The sequence below is a fragment of the Rhinopithecus roxellana genome, chromosome 2 (genome assembly GCF_007565055.1).
Source record: "Rhinopithecus roxellana isolate Shanxi Qingling chromosome 2, ASM756505v1, whole genome shotgun sequence".
In the NCBI taxonomy this organism is placed as follows: Eukaryota; Metazoa; Chordata; class Mammalia; order Primates; family Cercopithecidae; genus Rhinopithecus; species Rhinopithecus roxellana.
The window spans coordinates 98,868,425-98,890,766 of record NC_044550.1 but is presented as its reverse complement, the minus strand read 5'-3'; the positions used below and the strand labels follow the sequence as shown (position 1 = coordinate 98,890,766).

At 39.6% G+C, this 22,342-nt stretch overlaps 1 protein-coding gene and 1 non-coding gene across 7 annotated transcripts in view; one reads left to right on the top strand and one right to left on the bottom strand.

Annotated features, from left to right (window-relative positions):
- The window catches only part of PALLD (palladin, cytoskeletal associated protein), a 434,423-nt gene that overhangs the window by 230,674 nt on the left and 181,407 nt on the right, over positions 1 to 22,342 (bottom strand). For all 6 annotated transcript variants that reach the window (XM_010384437.2, XM_010384435.2, XM_030918274.1 and 3 more), the window contains 5 exons: positions 18,814 to 18,880; positions 17,096 to 17,201; positions 14,649 to 14,723; positions 9,501 to 9,642; positions 8,955 to 8,978 (listed from right to left, as the gene is read on the bottom strand). In XM_010384437.2, the coding sequence (XP_010382739.1) occupies positions 8,955 to 8,978; positions 9,501 to 9,642; positions 14,649 to 14,723; positions 17,096 to 17,201; positions 18,814 to 18,880 (414 nt within the window). The remainder of the gene's footprint in view (positions 1 to 8,954; positions 8,979 to 9,500; positions 9,643 to 14,648; positions 14,724 to 17,095; positions 17,202 to 18,813; positions 18,881 to 22,342) is intronic.
- LOC115895825 lies at positions 13,481 to 13,589 on the top strand. The gene has a single exon (XR_004055930.1). It is a non-coding gene; the product is annotated as a U6 spliceosomal RNA (small nuclear RNA).

Genomic DNA, 22,342 nt, shown 5'->3' with positions numbered 1-22,342 from the left:
AATTCATTGAGTATGATTTTGTAGGAATACTTCCATGCATAAATAAGGTATATGCCTGTATAAAGTTCACGACACATGGAACATTTAGAAAAGTTACAGACTTAAAGAACAAAAATAGAAAAATAAAAAATAAACACCGGGATGTTCTCTTAGTGATCGTCATGCATTGAAATGTCACAGCAATTTTTACTAGATAATTTTTTTAACTAGATAAAATTCTAATACAATGTCCCAAAGGTTGCTCGCTTTTCTTCTCAAGGAAAATTTCATCTGAGTGACAAGAGGCTCACATTTTGTTGAGAGAAAGAAGCATCATAGCTTGTATGGTTCTGACATTATAAAAATGAAGAAAGTCATGAGGAAATGAGATGAGCCAGGTTATAATACTGGATTTTCATCTGGTAGCATCTTACTTGAAGAAAGACGTATAAGACATCTGTAATATAAATTTTGGTAAGGAATGGAAATCAGAAAATGACTGCTTATGTCACATAAAGGGAGTTAGAGACTTAACTTATCTGTACTAAAGAAACTGTCTCCAGTATAAGTGGAAAATTTTAAAGTTATTAGTAACCTTAATTATGATGCATTTTAATCTAATTTTCCCAGGTTTGGATTTCCTAAGGTTTTGAGGGCATTTAATAAATTACTAAATCAGAAAATGTTTTTACTGGTGATACATTCTGTTCTTTACAGTCACCTAAAAAGTACAAAGTCACAGCAGTATCTCCCAGAAGGCAACCCTGAGTTGCATTCAAGTTCCTGGACCTACTTAACACTTGGTTAAATACAAATAAAAACCATTTTGTTTGTGGAAACTCATAAAATGATGAGGCAGCAAGGATAAGATCACTGGGTCCCCTGGGTAATAAGGGGACATTTTCATAAATGGCTTCCTTTGCAACTATGTTTTATTTTGTCCCAAGTAACTAAAAAAGAAATCCAGCTTTTACCTTTCAAACCACATGGTTTGGCTAACACAGTTGGTAAGAAAGAACTCTGAGCTCAATCAACAAGATGAAATCCGGTGTGGGTAAATGTAATGCTTGTATCAATATTTGTATAGGAGGCTGGGCACGGTAGCTCACATCTGTAATCCTAGCACTTTGGGAGGCTGAGGTGGGTGGATCACCTGAGGTCAGGAGTTCAAGACCAGACTGGCCAACATGGCAGAACCCCATCTCTACTAAAAATACAAAGATTAGCTGGGCATGGTGGTGGATGCCTGTAATTCCAGCTACTTGGGAGGCTGAAGTAGGAGAATCGCTTGAACCTGGAAGACAGAGGTTGCACTGAGCCGAGATCGTGCCACTGCACTGCAGCCTGGGCAACAGAGCAAGACTCTCTCAGAAAAAATAAAATAAAATAAAATTGCAAAGGATTTTTTAAAATTGTCAATTGTATTTAATACCATATATAAAGAAGGATATTTAAAATGTACCATTTAAGGAATAACAGTGAAATGAACCCCTGTGTATCTATGCTCAAGTCTATGAAATAAGACATTTCCAGTGCTTTAGAAATACCTCATAGGCTCTCCCCAGTTTTATTTTCTTTCTCCTTTGAGATAATTCCTTTGATTTTCTTTATGTGTTTACCATATCCTTAAAAAATGCATTCTTTAATTTAAAAAAATTGAGTAGTGAGCACAAATCTTGGTTGACTAAAGAGAAGGTAACCTTGTCACTGTTAGGAAAAAGATCCCAAGAACCATCTTGGGCCATCCAGCTAGATTCAATGTCCTTGAAAGTTTCCGAAAGCCCCATGGGGCAGTCAGTGGGTAAGGTCTTGAGTGAGTCTGGGAAATACAAGGCTCACTCAGTGGGGCAGTCTGGTGGAGTCTCATGTGGGCATTCAGCAGGAATACAGTTATTGCTGGAGATGGTATCTCCATATTTTGTTTCTTTTTTTAAATTTAAAAAAATTGTGGTTACATAGAAAGTATATATATTTATTGGGTACATGACATGTTTTGATACGGGCATGCAGTATGAAATAATCACATCATGGAGAATGGGTATCTTTCTCTGCAAATATTTATCCTTTTAATTATTCAATCCAATTATGCTCCAATTAAACAATCCAATTACACTCATTTAGTTATTTTTAAATGTACAATTAATTTCTTGTTGACTACAGTCACTCTGTTGTGCTATCAAATACTAGGTATCATTCTTTCTAACTATATTTTTGTACCCATTAACCATCTGCACCCCCAGCCCCACCACCGCCCCTCAATACCCTTCCCAGCCTTTGGTAACCATCCTTTGGTACTTCCCAGCCTTTGGTACTGTTTTGATTTTTAGATCACACAAATAAGTGAGAACATGGGATGTTTGTCTTTCTGTGTCTGGCTTATTTCACTTAAAATAATGAGCTTCAGTTCCATCCATGTTGTTGCAAATGACAGGATCTCATTCCTTCTTATGACTGAATAAGTACGCCATTGAGTATAGGTACCACATTTCCTTTGCCATGCATCTGTTGATGGACACTTAGGTTGCTTCCAGATCTTAACTATTGTGAATAGTGCTGCAACAAACATGGGAGTGCAGTTATCTATTCAATATACTGACTTCCTTTCTTTTGGGTATATACCCAGCAATGAGATTGCTGGTATTTTCTGCTTTCTACCCATTTACGCCTAGTGTTCCACTATTGAAACACTAAGCATTTGGGAGTTATTTATATCCTACTGCTCAAGGTCATCACCAAGGTCTGATTGTAAAAGTTAAAAAAATTGCAACCTCAGGCAGAGATGGTTAATTAAACTCAACATGGCCAACTTCTAGATGTCACGACCGAGTCAAAGCAGAATGCTTCTGTGGGGGTAAAATGAGTGCTCCCAGCTGATCCAGGTGACAGTCCACGGAGGGGACAGCAGGACAGCCCAAGTAGAGATGAGGTTTTTTGGGTCAGGCTGACCGCCCTGGCATTCTGTCATCCAAATAAAAGACAGGCAGAGGCAATGAACCTCCTAATGACAAAAGCCTCACTGCATTTGTCTCTCGAGACACGCGGCTCCAATCTGAACTTGCCCTTCATTCCTGATGTACAACTGTCACCCACCTGGGGGTGCCCTTTGCCTCTTGCTTCGATGTGATCTCCTGCTTCCAGTGCCCCACCTCCACATCTTGCCCTTTCTGGGTGAATTCTCTTGCTGTGGTGGAGCACACTGTCGCGTTCCAGAGGAAAATTTTGGGGACCTTACAAGTCTGAAAATATCTCTGCTAGATTTCCACATGAAGTTTTGCCTAGGGGCAGAATTCCCAGTTGCAGGTAATTTTCTTCACAATTTTGAAGTTCTTGCTTCATTGTCTCTTTGTGTCTAGTGTGACTGCTGAGAAGGCCTATGCTATTTGCATCTTACTGGTTTGTATATAACCTGATGTCTTCTCCCTGGACACTTGTAAAATGACCTCCTTGTCCTGGAAATTCTGAATTTCATGATGATGCGCTTGGCTTTGGGTTTATTCCATATGTTCTGCCATCAATGGATTTTTCCATCTGGAAACGGATAACTTTCAGTTTGGGGAACTTTAAAAAAATTATTTCATTGATAATCCTGTCTCTCGCCTCTTCTTTCTTCTCTCCTTCTGGAATCCCAGTTATTCGGCTATGCATCTCCAATTTTGTTGCCTTTTCTCTCTTACATCCCTTCTTTGTCATTTTGCTGTACTTTGTAGGACATTTGCTGAAGTTTCATTTCTGCTATGAACCTTTTCATTTCAAGAACTCTGTTTCTCAAGTGTCCTCCCTCTCTTTTTTTTCTTTTTTTCTAGCTTTTCATTTTTATTTCTTGGGTGGAATGATTTCCTTATATCCTTTAAGAGATATTTTGTTTGTTTTGTTTTGTTTTACATTTTCCTCTCTTTGCAAATCCATTTTCTCAAAGTTCCCTTTTAGGAAGGTCACTTGTTTTTTTCTGTATCATTCATGCTACAGGATTTCTCCAGATGCCTTTTATCTCTGCTTGTCTGACGGGGATGGGAGTTTATTAAGCTCTGAGTACAAGAGAGGAACTTATCCACTTTGGTCTTCCCAATAGCACAATCTAAGTGGCATCTTTATAACAGAAACTCCCAAATCATTATCTTTGGATTTACTTTTTCTCTCAGGATGTTCAAATTGCCCAGAGAAGAATCCTTCAGTCTCTGCTGAGAGAGGTAAAGTTCACAGGCCAGCAAACTGGAATGTGAGTCCTGGAAGAGGACTGGAAATAGGCACATTTGGCATTTAGAATTCCAAAACCCACTCAATTTTCTTTTTGGTGTGTACTCAAACGTGTCTTGAGTCTTCCCCCCTCCCTCTAGCACAAGCTTGTCCAACCCATGGCCTCTGGGCCGCATGTGGCCCAGGACAGCTTTGAATGTGGCCCAACACAAATTCATAAACTTTCTTAAAACATTATGAGATTTTTTTTTTTAAGCTCATAAGCTATCATTAGTGTCAGAGTATTTTATGTGTGAACCAAGACAATTCTTCTTCCAGTGTGGCCCAGGGAAGCCAAAAGATTGGACACTCTTCCTCTAGAAAGTAACCAAACTTTCTTGGTTCATGGGACTCTAAGTTTCTCAATACTTTTTAAATGGTGCCCCTAAGCCAAAAGACATAACTAATAGTTATGTTTGTTACATAGTTATTTCCAAAGAACTTAATAAGTATTTATGCCCAAACAATTTAGTATTTAAAAATACCTATAAATTGAAGGAAAACTACTATGATTTTATTCTTAAATAGCCACTATTTCTTACTAATGGCTGTGTGCATCTGCTGGGCACTGTGCCTCCTCTCTTGGAATCAGATTCGATGAGCCAGCCTCATTTCATGTTTCACATGGATTTTCATGAGGTACTTACTTTTTATCACACACTCATCAAAAACTCAGTTTCACAAAGAGATTATGTCATAGAAAAGAATGGAGGGTGATCTAATGTTGAAATTCTGAACTAGTTCAAGCCGGTCATTGTGTCATATCTGTCAAATGTCAAGTTTGAATGTGTTTGCATAAATAAGTTTCAAATATATTACAGCATCCCTGTCAGCGTGGTGTGGCACTCCAGGGCATCCTGTCACACTCTTGGTGAACTGTAAGTTTCATATGGCCTACTTTTGTTCAACCCACCATCCTAACCTAGAACATGCATTAAGTTTTTACTGCATACGACCTACTGGGATCTCAAGAAACTTCCCTATCTTTGCCCTCCTACAACAGCACCTTAGTACATTTAACTAAGTGTAACTTACTTTATATTGTGAATCGCAGAATCAAAGCCTAGACTCTACTGCACAAGATCTAGCATGGGTCACACTGGTTAGCAGAACTTAAAATTGAAAGCAGGAGGCAATATATTTTTATACATATAATTCCACAACCAGTAAGACGCGTTTTTGTGTTTTTAATTTTGCACGCTATTAGACGGTGCTATAGAAGTAACTCAACACAGTTTGTGGCTGTTTCCAGACAGCTGAGTGAGTAAGAGACTGAGTATTAACAGCTGTCAAATGAGTCTTCTGTGCTCCCCACCCCCAGACTAGTCTTTGAAGGATTCTATCAGTACAAAGTCAGAATTTCAAAGAAGGTCAGAGAAGGTACTATGACAAACGGATGTTGGTCTTAAGTAAGCTAACTAGCTATTAATTCACAAAACAGTCTGAAAAGATTTGTGATGCAAGCTGACTTCTGTCTAGACAGAGAGGGGAGTGTAAAACACATCAGACAGATACGACGCAGCAGTGACAAGAAAAACCTGTTTCAGTTGCACAGATGCATTTGGAGACAACCTGCTATTTCCTTCTTTATCTAAATATCTAATTCCTAATGGGGCTATATCTAGGTACTAGGGAATTTCAATTTTATTTCTGGAGCTTTAAAACATCTTGCCCATGAATAAAGAAGAGAGTAAAGAGAAGAGAAAAAAAGAAACAAAAAGAATGAGGGAGTGAGACTGGAAAAGAGGAAGAGAGGGAGGGAATGAAGGAGGTGAGGGGAGAGAAAGAGACAGAGAGGGGAGAGAGAGTGAGCAAGAGTCTCTGTCAGAGGAAAGGAAAAGGGTAGGAAGAGAGAGTAACAAAAACAGAAAGCTTAAATGTTTCCCTGAATTTCAAAGGCTATTTATGTGTTAGCATTTGGAAAATATCACTGACCTAGTCCTATAAAATGTATCTCTTGCCTCAGATGTATTGTAGTCATGTCTGTTTTTCTTCCTTCCACTTAACAATGGCTAAGAAAACCGTTTGTAGGGAAGCCAGTTCCTACACACTTCCATACAGTTGAATGGCTCAGAGGTCCATTAGCTATAAGTCAATCAGGTCATTTAAAGAAGGCAAACAGTCATATTTATTTTTTGTTTTTTCCTCTGACATAGCAACTTCAAGGTCAATGTAAGGAAAACACTTGGCAACTAGTAGAAGAATCATACCTAGTTTTGACAGGTGTGACAAGACATTGTTTAAGCACAAATATGCTGTAACATTTGCTTGTTCTGAAGTTCTTACTCATAACAACTCATGTAATGAGTCACTTGAGTAGTCATTCATGTATTTAAGGGTTTTTTTTTGTTTAAAAAATATGATCATGGATTTTATTTAATGCTGCATGCCAACTACTGATTTCCTGAAGCAGAGCATTTTAACACTGGAAAAGGGAAAAAAGAAAGTCTCGTAGTGTCATGGTAAAAACAACTGTGGAGAAATCATCGGTCAGGAAAACTCACTGTGTTAGTTTTTAATAGCTCCTGACTATATAATTGTTTCTGGTGTATTGACAGATTTGCTTGAAATATTTCTCTGCCAGGAGAAATTTTTCAGAAAATGCTATTATTATAGTTGGAATGAAGGAGTCTGTTTTCTTAAATGCTTTCAGATCTAAGTATGTAAATAAGAAAATTCAGTGAACACACAGACGAAAAATTTTTCTGCATTGCTAGGACAAGGGATTTAAAAGGAAAGCCTTCCATATCTTGCTCTTTTCTGCATGATTTTGTTACGTTAAAGCAAATGGCATTGAAGAACGTTCTAGAGGTCAGGTGATTCCATGAAGCTGTTTAGGACTAATTTTATTAAATAATTCACGATCAAAACTATATTCTAGAAGCAAAGCAGCAAACTATAAGTGAAACAGGAGTGTGTGCAGGGTAAGTGATGAGGACGCAGGGCGCGGGGTAGATGTGAAACAGAAGGAGTGTGTGTAGGGTAAGTGATGAGGACGCAGGGCTCAGTGGAGATGTTTCCTTCCTCCCTCCTCATCCAAATTTATTCTTCCTTAGCCAGTATATTCTGAGTGTTTTCGATTTTCAAATATACACATACTGAAAACTAAGCTGCTCAGTTTCTAACCCATGTTTTGACTTTGCAGATGACAGTTTGTGATTTTCCAGTCTACATTTGATAAATCATCATCACCTATGTGCATGATGACAACATATAACAACACAATGAAAAGAGAGTTGCAGGAGTTCACTCTGAATCCAAAACGCAATGTCAAAGGCTGCCTTAAGTCATGCTAGCAGTAACATTTTTACAATTTCTGGCTCAAAATTTTAGTCTTATTTATACATAAAGCATTAAAAGACATAAATTGCTTTATAGGTTTGTTTCATATAATAAGCTATTTCTTGTAGATAAAAGATATTTGGTTCCTACTTTTATATCTACCTATCTATCTAAAGTTGTTTAAAACAGCAAACGCACAAGATGTGCCCTAACTCCCTATAGGATTCCCATATCAGCTCATGCAGCAGATTTAATCTCAGAAAATCCATGTATCAGAAAAGTAGTATTATGCAATTTTATTCTAAGACACTTCACAGACAAAATATGCAGTTGTATATTTCCACAGTCTGGAAAGTGACTACAGTGTTTGATATGATGAGTGACACATTAAGTGGGGTGACTTGCTCTGCTTGTAATTCATGACAAGAGGGCAGATCAATTCCAGTTGTTCCCTAAGGATGCTGTTCAGCCTCCCTCAAGCTTTGGATCCTAATAGGGTCAAACTCTGCTTTTAAAGATCCAGTACACAGACGTGAGAGGTTCAGGGACTGACTGCAGTAATCTGACCTACAGTGGCCCACAGAGAACTTTCCAGTTCCCCCAAGAAGAGTCAGAGCAAGGTCATGGCTCCTAAGACACATGTGGCAAGATCCGCTCGACACTGAAGCAGAGGAACAAACAGGAGAAACAGGAAAATGACTTGTTTTTCTACCCTTTGTTCAGAAATAAGTGAAACTGTGACTCTGCTGATGGGAAAAATACAGAAGAAAATAATCTTGCGGAGGACATACGATGTAGTACCTAGACAAAAATTTGTTTCCTTTACAAACACTGTTTCAGTCCACGAGGAACCATAAACGCAATATGTCTGAGGCAGGGAACAGCTGGATCACATAGCACTGTGATCTGGTCAAACGACCTGATAATTAAGAGTGATCTGGGGGCAAGATGACTTTCTTCATGCTTGCAGAATAGTAAAAGTTTATGGCTCAGGGTACATAAATGAGAAATGCCTGGGGGTCCATTTTGCTCACCTCTTTGAGCTGCTCTCATTTGAGACACATTTCTAAGCTGGGGTTGTCAGTGGGTTCTGATCAGTACAAATATGCAGTAGATTGTCCTTCTCTACTGGAATTTTAGGAGGATGTTTTTTCATCATCAGCTTAGTTTGCTTTCTGAGCCTAAAAGACTGTATTTTAAAAAGCCTGAAGTCACTGAGCTTGACCTTCTTGTCTGAATGGAACTTAATGTTTTGCTAATAAAGACACTGATGTAAAATGCAGTGTACAGACTCCATGATAAAGAAGATATTGTCTTTAAGGGGGTTTCACATTTCCAGGGAACCACAAAAACATTGTTCTGCTTACGGCTTTAAGATAGAAACAAAGAACTATTGAGACCCCAAAGATACATTATCCGCTCCCTCTCCCACCAAAAAAAACCCCTAAAAATATTCTTACCAGGTTCAGCTGTAGATCTAGGTTCTGTTAGCCACATGAAAAAAATAAATTAGAACAAAGTATTAGAATGGGATTCCATTAATTAAAAAACCTACTTCTTCCTTTCCATTACCTTATCTAGGACATGACTGAAGAAATGTTACAATCAAACTCCATCATACAAAAGATATAAAGTGATAGATCAGTTTATATTTCTATAAAACATAGAAACTCAAATTCCTGTATCAACTTACACTAGGAAATTTTTCCAACTGCAGTTCATAGATGGGCTCTGGGAGCCTTGTGAACCTCCTAAAATTATTCATGCAAATTTGAGTCCAAATGTATATATGCATTTTTTAAGAAGAAAGAATATATCACTTTCATTAGAGTTTCAAGGGGGTCACAGTTTCCATTTACTGGATTTCAACACACTGTAGATTATCTGATCTTGCCACTCTTTGAAAATAGAGATCAATTCATCTCAATGACTTAGCCCTTCTTGGTTTTCTTGAAGCTGGAGAGAACAAAATGGTCAGACTTCGGTACACGGGCACTTCTCCTTACTTTTCTGTAGAATTCGGAAATCTGGAGAGTCTTGGATTTCACTCCCTTGCCGAAACCACTGGACCTGCAGAGGGGGTGCCCCTCGGACCCGGCACTCCAGAACCACCACCTGGCCTTCCGCCACAGCTGTGTTTTGAAGTTCCTGAAATTCAAGGAAAATGTACCCCATCAGACTTTGGTGCATTTTAAAGCAATTTCACAACACAGAAGAAAAATTGCAAATCCGAGACAAAACAGATACAAACACAAAATGCAAACTTGTATCATAAAATAATCAGTACTGACTCAGGTAAGGACAAACACCTTTGAATCCACTGATTATCAGCTTTTCACCCTCTCCAAGTCATAAAATGAGTAAAGTTGACCAAAGTCCTGCAAAACTTTCTGGCCTGTCTGCGAATTTGCACTGACCGCTCTGCATTTATGGAATTTGATGGTAACCACCGTTAACTTTCTTTATCTACATTTAAGAGGAAGCGGGTGGAATGTGAATCTCTTGAAACAATCACACTCTAAATAAAAGTAGATTCTTATGAAAACCAGACAAGAAGAGAAAAAAGACATGCATTTGTTTTCACATGCCTCAGCCTTTTCATGTACCACCTCTGCCCGACTAGTTTCCGATGCTGAGTTTATTAAGCTCAGGGGTTTCTGTATTTTCTCATTTTGAGATTCTGAGTAAAGTAATGAAACATGCTGCACTTCTTCCTTATTGACTTTCATTTCCTCCTTCTTGGCTCCTGCCTTTGTTGTCCCTCACCGCACTCCAACTCCAGACCAATAAATCTTTACAATCTAACAGATTAGAAATTAATTTGGCTTTATAGATACAAAGAGGTAAAGCTTTTATACTTGTTCTTAAATATCAGGACATTAATATTTCCCTCACATATATCTTCTCTCTACCCTTCTTCTCCAGAATTAACTAGCAATAGGAACGTTTAAACTTTCTTACTATTTAAACTTCTGACTATAGAATATTGGATCTAGGCCAGGCATGGTGGCTCACACCTGTAATGCTAGCTCTTTGGGAGGCCGAGGCGGGTGAATCGCCTAAGGTCAGGAGTTCGAGACCAGCCTGACCAACATGGTGAAACCATGTCTCTACTAAAAATACAAAAATCAGCTGGGCGTGGTGGCAGGCACCTGTAACCCCAGCTACTGGGGGAGGCTGAGACAGGAGAGTCACTTGAACTCAGGAGGCAGAGGTTGCAGTGAGCCAAGATCACACCACTGAACTTCAGCCTGGGTGACAGAGCAAGACTCCATCTCAAAAAAAGAATAGTGGATCAAATGTAGGGTGTAGGACTCTCAAAATAACTCAAACATAATTTACCCATATATAGACTAAAAGCAAACAAATTCACATTAGGAAGTGTGAATTTTTTTGTTTGTTTGTTTGTATGTATGTGTGCTAAAATTATCTGATGGGACAACAAATGATGTTCTGGAAAAACCAATTCTGTAACCAATGTCCTGCAGTAAGTGTGCTAAAACCCTGAGGAAATTCTAAAAGCCTATGACGTTGGCAGAACTATAAAAGCGTAATGTGAAGTCTGAGAAGACATTTGATAAACATTTTGGTAGTTAACTAGAATGTCTTTAAGTGAAAAGGTTTAGATGATCAACTATTTCTGACTTCATTCTTTCTTCTTTCTTATATTTAAATGGAGAAAATCTCTGGTTTTAAATAGTATTTTTCTTTCTTTGTGACTGGGTCCATAGAATAGCTAATTTATTAGATCAAAACAGGGTAAATGTCACTTATGGGGTCCAGCTTCTATGGGTTAACCTATTAAATGTCTCTAGGCTTGTCCAGGAAGCTGTTCAGGATAGACTACAAATGGCACTGAAATATTTTTCATGCTTCAGCTTTGAGGCACCAAAAGAGACTTTGATTTATTCCTAAGATTATGCATTTTTTTTTTCAGTGTCAGAAAGTCAGAGATGTAGGAAATGGGTAGATGCCAAGCAACTTAAGCAGTCAAAGCTCCACAGTTATTCCAGGATTGTCATTTGGATCCTCCTGGAGCTAACATTTTTATCTTGGCAAAAGCCATGGCTAAACATAGTAAGCCATTAGGAGAACCTTCGGGAACATAGCAAGAGTCCCAAAGGAGACTGAAAGCCAACCTTTACAGGATGCACATGGCAACCTGGATCATCTACTTTGTGTAGTATCTTGGGGCCCTGGGGGTTTCAGGATCCATATAAGGACCCCTCTTGCCATACCATCAAGTCTGCCTGACACTGTGCTTCTTTGGAGGGGTCTATTTGGGGAGAAATGTCACATGTACGTCCATACTACCCACAGTCCTGTGGTCCACAACCCACCAATCTGCCAGGTGGCCTGCAGGCAGGAGCACTGGCTCTGCCTCCGACCAGCTGTGAGACCTAGGACCTAGGAATCTTTTCCAGAGTAGCATGAGAAAACAGATGGAGGCAACCCTTGGACTGTGAAACCAGCCCACCTGCCATTGACTGTCATCATCATGCTTAAGAGAAAGCCCAACGAAGGTGCTGTGAGTGACAAAGCAAAGGCTACTTTGATTTACAGAGATCAGCAGTATTATTTTCTAAACCTACCTCTCCAAAACCAGAGACCAGGCCTAAAAAGGACCCTGCAAATCAGAGACAGAAGCTGCCTAAAGTGAGAAAGGGAAAAGTAGATGCATCAAGGAAGGGAACAGCCCTGCAGAAGAGAGATGTTCCATGGTCCAGACACAGAAAGTGGAAGGCTGGAGAAGTGGCTCTGAGCTTCCAGTGGCTCTGAGCTTCCGTGGCTCTGAGCTTCCAGTGAATTGACAGTTTGAGAGTTCTTAAAAATCAACCTATATAAAAAACAGAGTTTTGGTTTACTTCTCTTTAAAGCTGCGCTGTTAGCACAAAGAATGCTTCATAGTTTTCTTTTGGGGAAACGGGAAAGACCACTAACATGACTATGTTGCAGGAGCTGGATTGCAAGGGAGGAAACAGGATTTTGTACTTAGTATTTGAGAGTTCCTCCTGGTGCCCAGGAGGAATTCCATAACATCTACACATGCCAGACCCATGCGGGAAAGCCCGGTAGTGAAAGAAAGCAAAACTTCGCATCCTTTTTTCCTTCCCTTGTGCCACTAGCATGGACTTTATTTATTTAAACCAAGAGGCGTGCTGGGCCCTGGCACCCCCAAATCAACTGTATCTTGGTTACCAATACATTGGGCAACACACCCTTTCTGGCGATGACCTTGGGAAGCTGCTTCTGCAAAACTCTTAAACTACATCCTAAATGTGGAGTGTCCACCCCTCTGTAAACATGTTCTGTTCTTAACATCAAAGGAAGACTTCATTGGTTATCAGATTGACATAGTTTTAGGCAGGGTTTTACATGATTTCTTTTTTAGCAGCCTAGCTAGGAGGGTAGTTTCCAAGTTGTTACCACTTCTTATCATTTGTTGCCTGTGCCCAACTGGAAATACTGTAACTGCTTATGAAAAGATATTTTATAAAGCTTGGATTCAACCAGCTGAAGGGAAAAAAAATCATTCCCTAAATGGAGATTACAAAAATGCTTTTCTTTTCTGCCTCACAAAAGTTTTATAGATTTGCTTTCACATTTGTCTTTAGTTTACTAGGAATTGTTTGTTGTGAAAAGTATGAGGTAGGAGTCCAACTGGATACTTTTTCACCTCTGCTGAAGAATCAATTCTTTCTCCAGTGATTTGCAAGTTTCTGTAAGTATTCAGTATCTCTGTGGGCTCTACTCCAATTACACATCAATTTCTCTAGCCTCGTACCAGGACCATACTGCCCTAATTACTATACCTTTAAAACGTCTTGCTATCTCATAGGACAAATCCCACTCCTTCCTAACACTACCTTATTTTCCTTCCTCAGGTGTATCCTGGCTATTCTTAGCCATTGCTTTTCCTCCACACAACTTTTTGAATTAGGTTGCTAAATTCTACATCAAACAAACAATTAAAAACCAGGAACTTGTGCTTGCTTTGGCAGCACATATATACTAAAATTGGGATGCTACAGAGAAGATGAGCATGGCCTCTGCACACGGATGACACACAAATTTGTGAAGCGTTCCATATTTTTAAATGTGGCTCATATATACCATGGGATACTATGCAGACATAGAAAAGAATGAGTTCATGCCCTTTGCAGGGACATGGATGAAGCCGGAAACCATCATTCTTAGCAAACTAACACAGGAACAGTAAACCAAACACCACATGTTCTTACTTACAAGTGGGAGTTGAACAATGAGAACACATGGACACAGGGAGGGGAACATCACACACCTGGGGCTTGTCGGGGGATGGGGGACAAGGGGAGGAATAGCATTGGGACAAATACCTAATGCATGCAGGGCTTAAAACCTAGATGACGGGTTGATAGGTGCAGCAAACCACCATGGCACATGTATACCAATGTAACAGACCAGCATGTTCTGCACATGTATCCCAGAATTTAAAGTAAAAACAAAACAAAACAAAACAAAAATACCCAGGAATCTGTTGGAATTGTAGCCAGATTTATATTAAATACAGATTAATCAGGGAGTCATGACTTTATAGTCTGTTGGTCTGCAAGCATGGCACATGTCTCCATTTATTTGGGCCTTTTAAAATGTCTTTTAATAAAGTTTTATAATTTTCTCTAAAAAAAAAAAAGGAAGGAAAAAAGAAAAAGGAAGAGAAGAAATGCTATATGGAACCATTTCTGACTTGAGAGGCTGACCAATGAACTGGATGCCATTCAGCCTGGCAATGCAAATTCTGGACTTGACAAATGGAAAATTAGTCAGTTTTTCTGAATTTCTATAAAACTTGCTAGATTTCCCAAGCAATTTCCTACACAGCAGTGTTTTTTTTGTTGTTTTGTTTGTTTGTTTATCTTTTTTCTACCTGTCTTGGCTTTTCCACTAGATTTTAGGCTCTATCAGGTTCCTGCTCACATCTCTCAGAGCCCATCACAAGATTATAGTCACACAGCAGTTGTTCAACAAGTATCTATTTAATCCCAAAGGTAACCATGGTAATCAGTCTACTAATCTGTTCCTTTTAATTTTTAAAGATTGCTACATGAAGCCACATGTAAATGAAATTGAAGGACCAAAGCAAACACAGAGAATGAGACTTCCAGATGTCAGACCTTTGTAAAAACAGGAGGAAAGTAGGCAGTGGTGGCTCCATCAGGTCGGCAGAGATATGAAGTTGGACTGTGAACCTGCAAAAGCAGAGACACATGGATCAAATTCTAAATATATAAATCGCCTAAAAGATGGGCTGAAGAAACCTTTCATTATGGGGATCGCCCCACTTGAATGAAACGAGTAAATGAAAGTATCGCCATACGTCATTTTACTTGTCTACTCTTACAGTACAGACATTGTTCCACTTCCTCATTTCACATCTGTTACTCTTCTCTGTTCAAAAGGATATTCAAGGTAAAAGTTCTCTGGGTCCTTGGGGATCCACGAGTTTTTAAATGCTATTACCAAATGGATTTCTGTGTGTGGGACTTCCACACAGGTCTTTTTAAAAGTTCTTGTAGACATTATATTTTATTTTTAAATACAGTTTGGATTCAATGCATAAAAGTCATTGGCTATCGGCAGTGGAGGGTAAGTTATCAAACATCTACCTATCCTTATTTAACTTGTACTCTTTTTTGATATAGGGATTATGGGAAAGGAGAGAAAAGATTTTTTTTTATTGACGTGCAAAAAACAAAGGCACTAAAATACCTATTGAATGACATTCATCTCTGGAGAAATATAAGGATTTCAGAGTAGTGAATGGAAAATACTTCTTTGTGAACTATCACTTATTTTTCAATAATCTGGATTTGTTCACGTATGGAAGCTGTTGTTAGCTTCTTAACCCAAGATGATGGTGATCTGGTATCATGTGTCTAAATATGCCACGGGACATCATGAAGAATTTTGGCAGAGCTGTAGAGATGCTAGGATGGTAATGGAGCTTATTCGCTACCCCTGGAAGACTTTACTGGCCTGTGATTCAAGAGGTCTGGCTTTCACTTTTCACTGTCTTTTTATGTCCCAAGAATATGTGAACACTCTTATAATATTAATATTTCCTCTATGCCAGGGACTGTTCCAAGTGTCATATGAAGATAAACTCACTGGATCTTCAGGACAAACTTGTGAGATACATGGTGTTGTCATCTTCATTTTACAGATGAAAACACTAGGCTTGAGGGGTTACATTATTTGCCTAAGCTTCCTCTGTTAGGAAGTGGTAGAACTGGGATTCAAACCCAGGCAGTCTGGTTCCAGAGCACTACTTGACGTCACATTGCCTGCAATAAGAAAGTGAAGGAGTTTCTCTGGGCACTTCATTCTCCCAACTATAAACATGGGATAAACTACCTTCCATTCCATGTCTTCGTAGAATTTAATCCATTTAAAAATACACTCTTTACATTACTATGGTATTTACATATCTAGGTGTGTGTGTATCTATTTCCTAGGCTTCTGTCTTACATCTAAATATATTCTGTCACATTCACCCCATTTGGGAATGGGGTGGGTGACACTTTTTTTCCTGTCATGAAATGCCTAGCACAGTACTAAGCACTCAATAAATATTTATCAATATTTAAATATCAAATACCAACAAATGCCCATTGATTTAATCAAATATTTCTATAAATTCCACTCTGGTTAAGGGGTTTAAAGGAAATATGTACTATAAATGCTATCTCTGAGTAACTGATACTGGTTGACTCAAGTTTATGGACCCAAATGTCTTCTCTCTACTGTTTGTATTTTCCACATATCGATAGTACATATTGGCCTCTATAGTGGCTGAAACATCCCTGAGCATTCAATAGGTAATAAAGGCTGAAGGAGGACATGGCGACACTTGTAAGACATACTCATTACTTAGGAATGAGTTTACATTTCAAGACTGTGGGAGAAAACCTTTCTGTGAGTGCTGTCTTTGAACATATTCATTAAATCATGATTTAGAGACATCCAGATGCAATTTTTTTTAACTTTTTTTTAAAAGTTCATATTGTTTGTGTTTGCAAAGTAAACTCATTACAATTACTCCAGTAGTTTATATTATTGTTCTTTGAGGGCTATAGCAGTCTTACAATAAAATAAAAGCAAGATCAAAAAGCATGGTGAAGTCAAGGAATTTGAGTTGTTTTTTCTTATTTGTTTAGCTTTTAGGAGTGGGAAAGCTTTTTGTTGGTATGCAGACTTGTCTTTTAATTTGTAATGAGCTAATAAATTTGGCTAAATGAAAGAGCATATACATGTGAGGGAATAATCAAATAGTTACAGCTAAAACAGATACCATTTTATCAGATTATTAGCTGTTAGAGAAAGAAGTTCCCAATGGAAATGCAAATGTTGACTAATTGGTGGTGTGGCTTTGGTTAAAGGTTATTTTTAGTGAACTGAAAGGAGAAACCATACCTACAATTTTCTTTGCTCCGAATTTTGTATCCACTCAGAAAATATTTCAAGGGAGTATACTAGTTAGAATCAAAGCCATATTCTTAAAATCCACAAGTTTGCTGATGAGTTCGACCCCTATATGGGCTCTGGCTCAAGGCACACTTACCTGTTGCACAGGGACAGATAATGGTTGAATCACAGCTGTGGTCACCCCTGTCTTTGGAGATGATGATCCTATTGTCAAGGAAACAGAAGTTGTTTTCTTTTGAGCTCTGGAAAACAAGAAGGTGAGTGTTTAGTCAGATTTTTTGTTTTGTTTTGTTTTGCTTTTTTAGCAGAAATAATCCCTTGAAACATTTCAACAGAAAAGCTAGGTTTCTTTTTGCATACTCAACCCAGTTCAACTGTAATTGCTTCCGCAATGGGAATGCATAACCGACAGCTAGAATAGCTGCGGTCAGTATATGCATGTACCTTATAGAATGTACCTTATAGACATTTAGCAAAATCAATACATGAGTAAAAGAAAAGTAGCTCGATGTAACTGAGACACTGTTGAAGATGCTAACATATTAAACTTGAAAATCCTAAGAGAAAATACTTGGAAAAAATCCAATCTTTATTAATAAGCAGAGATTTGAAATGTTTAGGGTTAGGGTCCTATATTTAACTCAAAGTTTTGATTGTCTATTTTAAGTCTAGCAGCTGTTCTTTGTTCTGGTTACTAATTTTGTTGCGGGTATCTTGGAATTTTTGTGTTTTCTTAGTGCATATAAGTTAGTGAGGTATTCACAGAGGATTAAGAAGAGTTGGTTTCTAGGCCTAGCTTTGCCAAGTAGCTGGCTGTGAAATCTGAAGCAAGCCATGTAACTTCACTAAACTTGAGCTCCTTATCAAAAATCAGGGGTGGTCAAATAATCTTACAAGGTCCTTTTAGCATCACTGATTATTTGATGCTGAATGGATATAATTTTTATGCACATACTAGCAGATAAAAGAAATTTATTAGAACAGTCTCAATATTTATGGAGTTTTCCATAATACAAATTTCTGGTAGATTTTATTTTTGTCAAATAATTAAGATATTAACGTTTTAATAATTGGTACGTCTTTGTAGGAATAACTAAGTTTTGTGAATTTCAGGTACAAGATCTAAATAAAAATAGATTGTATCCAAAGGGAAACGTACTTCTGGCCTAATTAGATATTTTCCAACTTGCATAAATAAATTAGTCCTCACATTTTAGTAATGATTTAACTGATTTTCTCTTAATGTAACTTCTCTTTCCATAGATTTAGACTAAGTTAGATGGCTGTCTTTGAAACTAACATTGCATACAATAAAATTCTGGCATATCAATGACGAAATGCAGACTTCAAAGTTCAAATTTTCAAGTTAAAAATTGTGTTGGGGCTGGACATGGTGGCTTGTGCCTATAATCCCTCCCAACACTTTGGGAGGTTGAGGCAGGAGGATCGCTTGAGTCCAAGAGTTCCAGATGAGCCTGGACAACATAGTGAGACCCCGTCTCTACCAAAAAATAAAAAAAGATAAGCCAGGTATGGTGGTGGATGCCTATAATCCCAGTTACTTGGGAGGCTAAAGTGGGAGGACCACTTGAGCCTGGGAGGTCAAGGCTTCAGTGAGCCATATCGCACCACTGTACTTCAACCTGGGTGACAGAGTGAGACCCTGTCTCAAAAAAAAAAAAAAAAAAAAAAAAAAAAAAAAAAAAAAAAAATTGTGTCCTAACCTCAGTATTTGGTCTCTGATTAACATCAGTTGACTTTTTCCTTCAAAGCACAGCAAGCATGGTTTCATACCCCAACCATTCTGTTGCCATTCTTTGTTTCCAGATAATCGATGGAATTGTAGGCACTTACTGTGGCATAGCTCCAGCTTTTGATTTGAAAGCTAAACTTTCACTGTCGGAATCTGTTGAACTGGCACCTGGGAAAGTATTAAAGATAATGGTAAAGTTAAGATATCAGTGTTATCTATAATAATTGCAAAGAATTATATTTCCCTTAAATAAAATAACATACAAAGTCTTTTTGACCGAAACACACAATAAAATAGAGTGATTCAGGCTCAGACCATTTTTTATTTGTACTGTTTCTTCAGAAACTCATTTTAAAAAAGTACTACTATAAATAGCTTTCTTCAAAGCAATATACTTTCAATGGCAGATTTATTATTAGTTTCATTTTTATCACCGTGGTCATCACAACCGTACTTTTAAATGGCTATAAACTATGAAATAAAGATGTGTGTGTGTCCGTGTGAAGAACACCCATGCTTTTAAACTGTAATCTTCTCCAGAGATTGCAGGGTAAGGACTGATAATGTCTTTATTACTCATGAATCAGAAGATGCTTTCTGGCTCCTGGGTAAAACTGAGTATGACAGCAGTTCTGTTCTTGAATAAGAAGGCCTTTGATTTTGGATCATGCCTTCCCAAATTCATTTGCATTATTACTGTTCTTAAATAAAGGGTCAACGTACTAGATTTTTAGTCAAAAGGTAAACCGCAGTCAGATTTTGATGTTTACATATTTCATGTCAAGAGATTTTAGGCAACAGACTTAAAAAATTGCAATGGTTCGAAGTATATTCTTAATGTTTCCAAGACATATTTAACTTGGGTCATTTATATTCTTTTATATAATAATACATGCTTATAAGAAAATAACCACAGAGCGTAGAATCGTGCAGCCTAATAGTAAAGATCAATGGGCACCTTCCTAAATGCCATTCCCAAATACCACATTAAGTCTGATGTGTATTATTCCTGATAAGTCCTTTTTTTTTTTTTTTTTTTTTTTGAGACGGAATCTTGCTCTGTCACCCGGGCTGGAGCGCAGTGGCGCAATCTTGGCTCACTGCAACCTCTGCCTCCTGGGTTCAAGCGATTCTCCTGCCTTCTGAGTGGCTGGGATTACAGGTATGTGCCACCATGCCCTGCTAATTTTCATATTTTTTTTTTAGTAGGGATGGGGTTTCACCATGTTGGCCAGACTGGTCTCGAACTCCTGACCTCAAATGACCCGCCCACCTTGGCCTCCCAAAGTGCTGGGATTACAGGCATGAGCCACCGCACATGGCCCAGATAAGTGTAATACAGCATATCAACATATTTACATTTATGTACATATTTATACAAATGGATTCACATGACATGTTCACTTGGCATTTGGCTACTTTTGCCTATCAGTGGATTTAGAATACATACGTTCACAGTATTCTCTTGTATAGCTGCCTGGTATTCCTTCCAGTGACTCTACTGTGATATGTTTTCCAGTCTTTTATTGACATTGAAAACAGCCATGTTTATGTAACTCTGCTGGAATGTTTGCTGTCCCTTCCTACTTATTTCTGTGTCTACCATCCAGTGTAGGCTTTCTTCGCCTGGGGCCTGGACTACCATAAACCATTCTTGTCTTCCCATCTCCTCCTTCTCAAATTCATCATTGCCCTCCCTGTGTCGGATAGATTTTCCTAGAGCAAGCCTTCCCTGTTAAAAATGAGATGATTAGAGTCTCTACTCAGTAACATAAAAAAACCCCAAATCCGTCATTTAATGACCCTCATGATTTCCGACTTCATTTTCTACCTCTATTTGCCAGAACTTCTTGGACTTTCAAGTTATGTAACCCTAATTCAGAGAGCTGAGTCCACCTGCACACCTATGGTGTGCACTCCATAAGGGGGATATGCAGTGAAGACACACACACACACACACACACCACCACACACCACACCCCCCCACACACATCACATCCATACTCACCCCACTCCACACACACACACACACACCACCACACACCACACCCCCCACACACATCACATCCATACTCACCCCACTCCACACACACACACACACACACACACACACACACACACATCCCACCACACACCACACACCACACATACCCGACATCCATACACACCCCACCACACACACACACCCCACCACACACCACACAAACACACCACATCCACACTCACTCCACCACATACACCCCACCACACACCACACCCCCTCACACACACCACATCCATACTCACCCCACCACACACCACATCCATACTCACCCCACCATACACACACCCCCTCACACACCACACACCCCCCACACACATCCATACTCACCCCACCATACACACACCCCACCACACACCACACACATCCATACTCACCCCACCACACACACACACACACCCCACACACCACATCCATACTCACGCCACCACACACACACACCCCACCTCACACCACACACCCTCCACACACATCCATACTCACCCCACCACACACACATCCCACCACACACCACACACATCCATGCTCACCCCACCACACACACACCCCACATACCACATCCATACTCACCCCACCACACACACACTCCCCACCACACACACCCCACATACCACATCCATACTCACCCCACCACACACCACACACACACCCCACACACCACATCCATGCTCACCCCACCACACACACATACACATACCCCCCACATACCACATCCATGCTTACCCCACCACACACACACCCCCCACCACACACCCCACACACACATCCATACTCACCCCACCACACACACACACACCCCACATACTACATCCATACTTATCCCACCAGACACCACACACACACACACACACACAACACACCACATCCATACTCACCCCACCACACACACATACATCCCACCACACACACATACACCCCATCACACACACACTCCACACACCACACCCATACTCACCCCACCACACACCACACACACCCCACACACACATCCATACTCATCCCACCACACACACACTCCACACACCACACCCATACTCACCCCACCACACACATCCACACCGCACACAATACTCACCCCACCACACACACCACACACATCCATACTCACCCCACCACACACACACACACCCCTCACACACATCCATACTCATCCCACCACACACACACACACATACACCCCACCACACACTACACACCCCCCATACACATCCATATCCCACCACACACACCCCACACAGCACACCCATACTAACCCCACCACACACCACACACACACACCACACACATCCATACTCACCCCACCACACACACACACCCCACACACATTCATACTCACCCCACCACACACACACCGCACACACATCCATACTCACCCCACCACACACACACCCCACACACATTCATACTCACCCCACCACACACACACCCCACACACATCCATACTCACCCCACCACACACACACACACCCCACACACCCACACCACACACACGCACCACACACATTCACCACATACCATGCCTATGCTACACACACCCACACCACACACACACCATACCCACACCACACACATCACACCCACACACCACA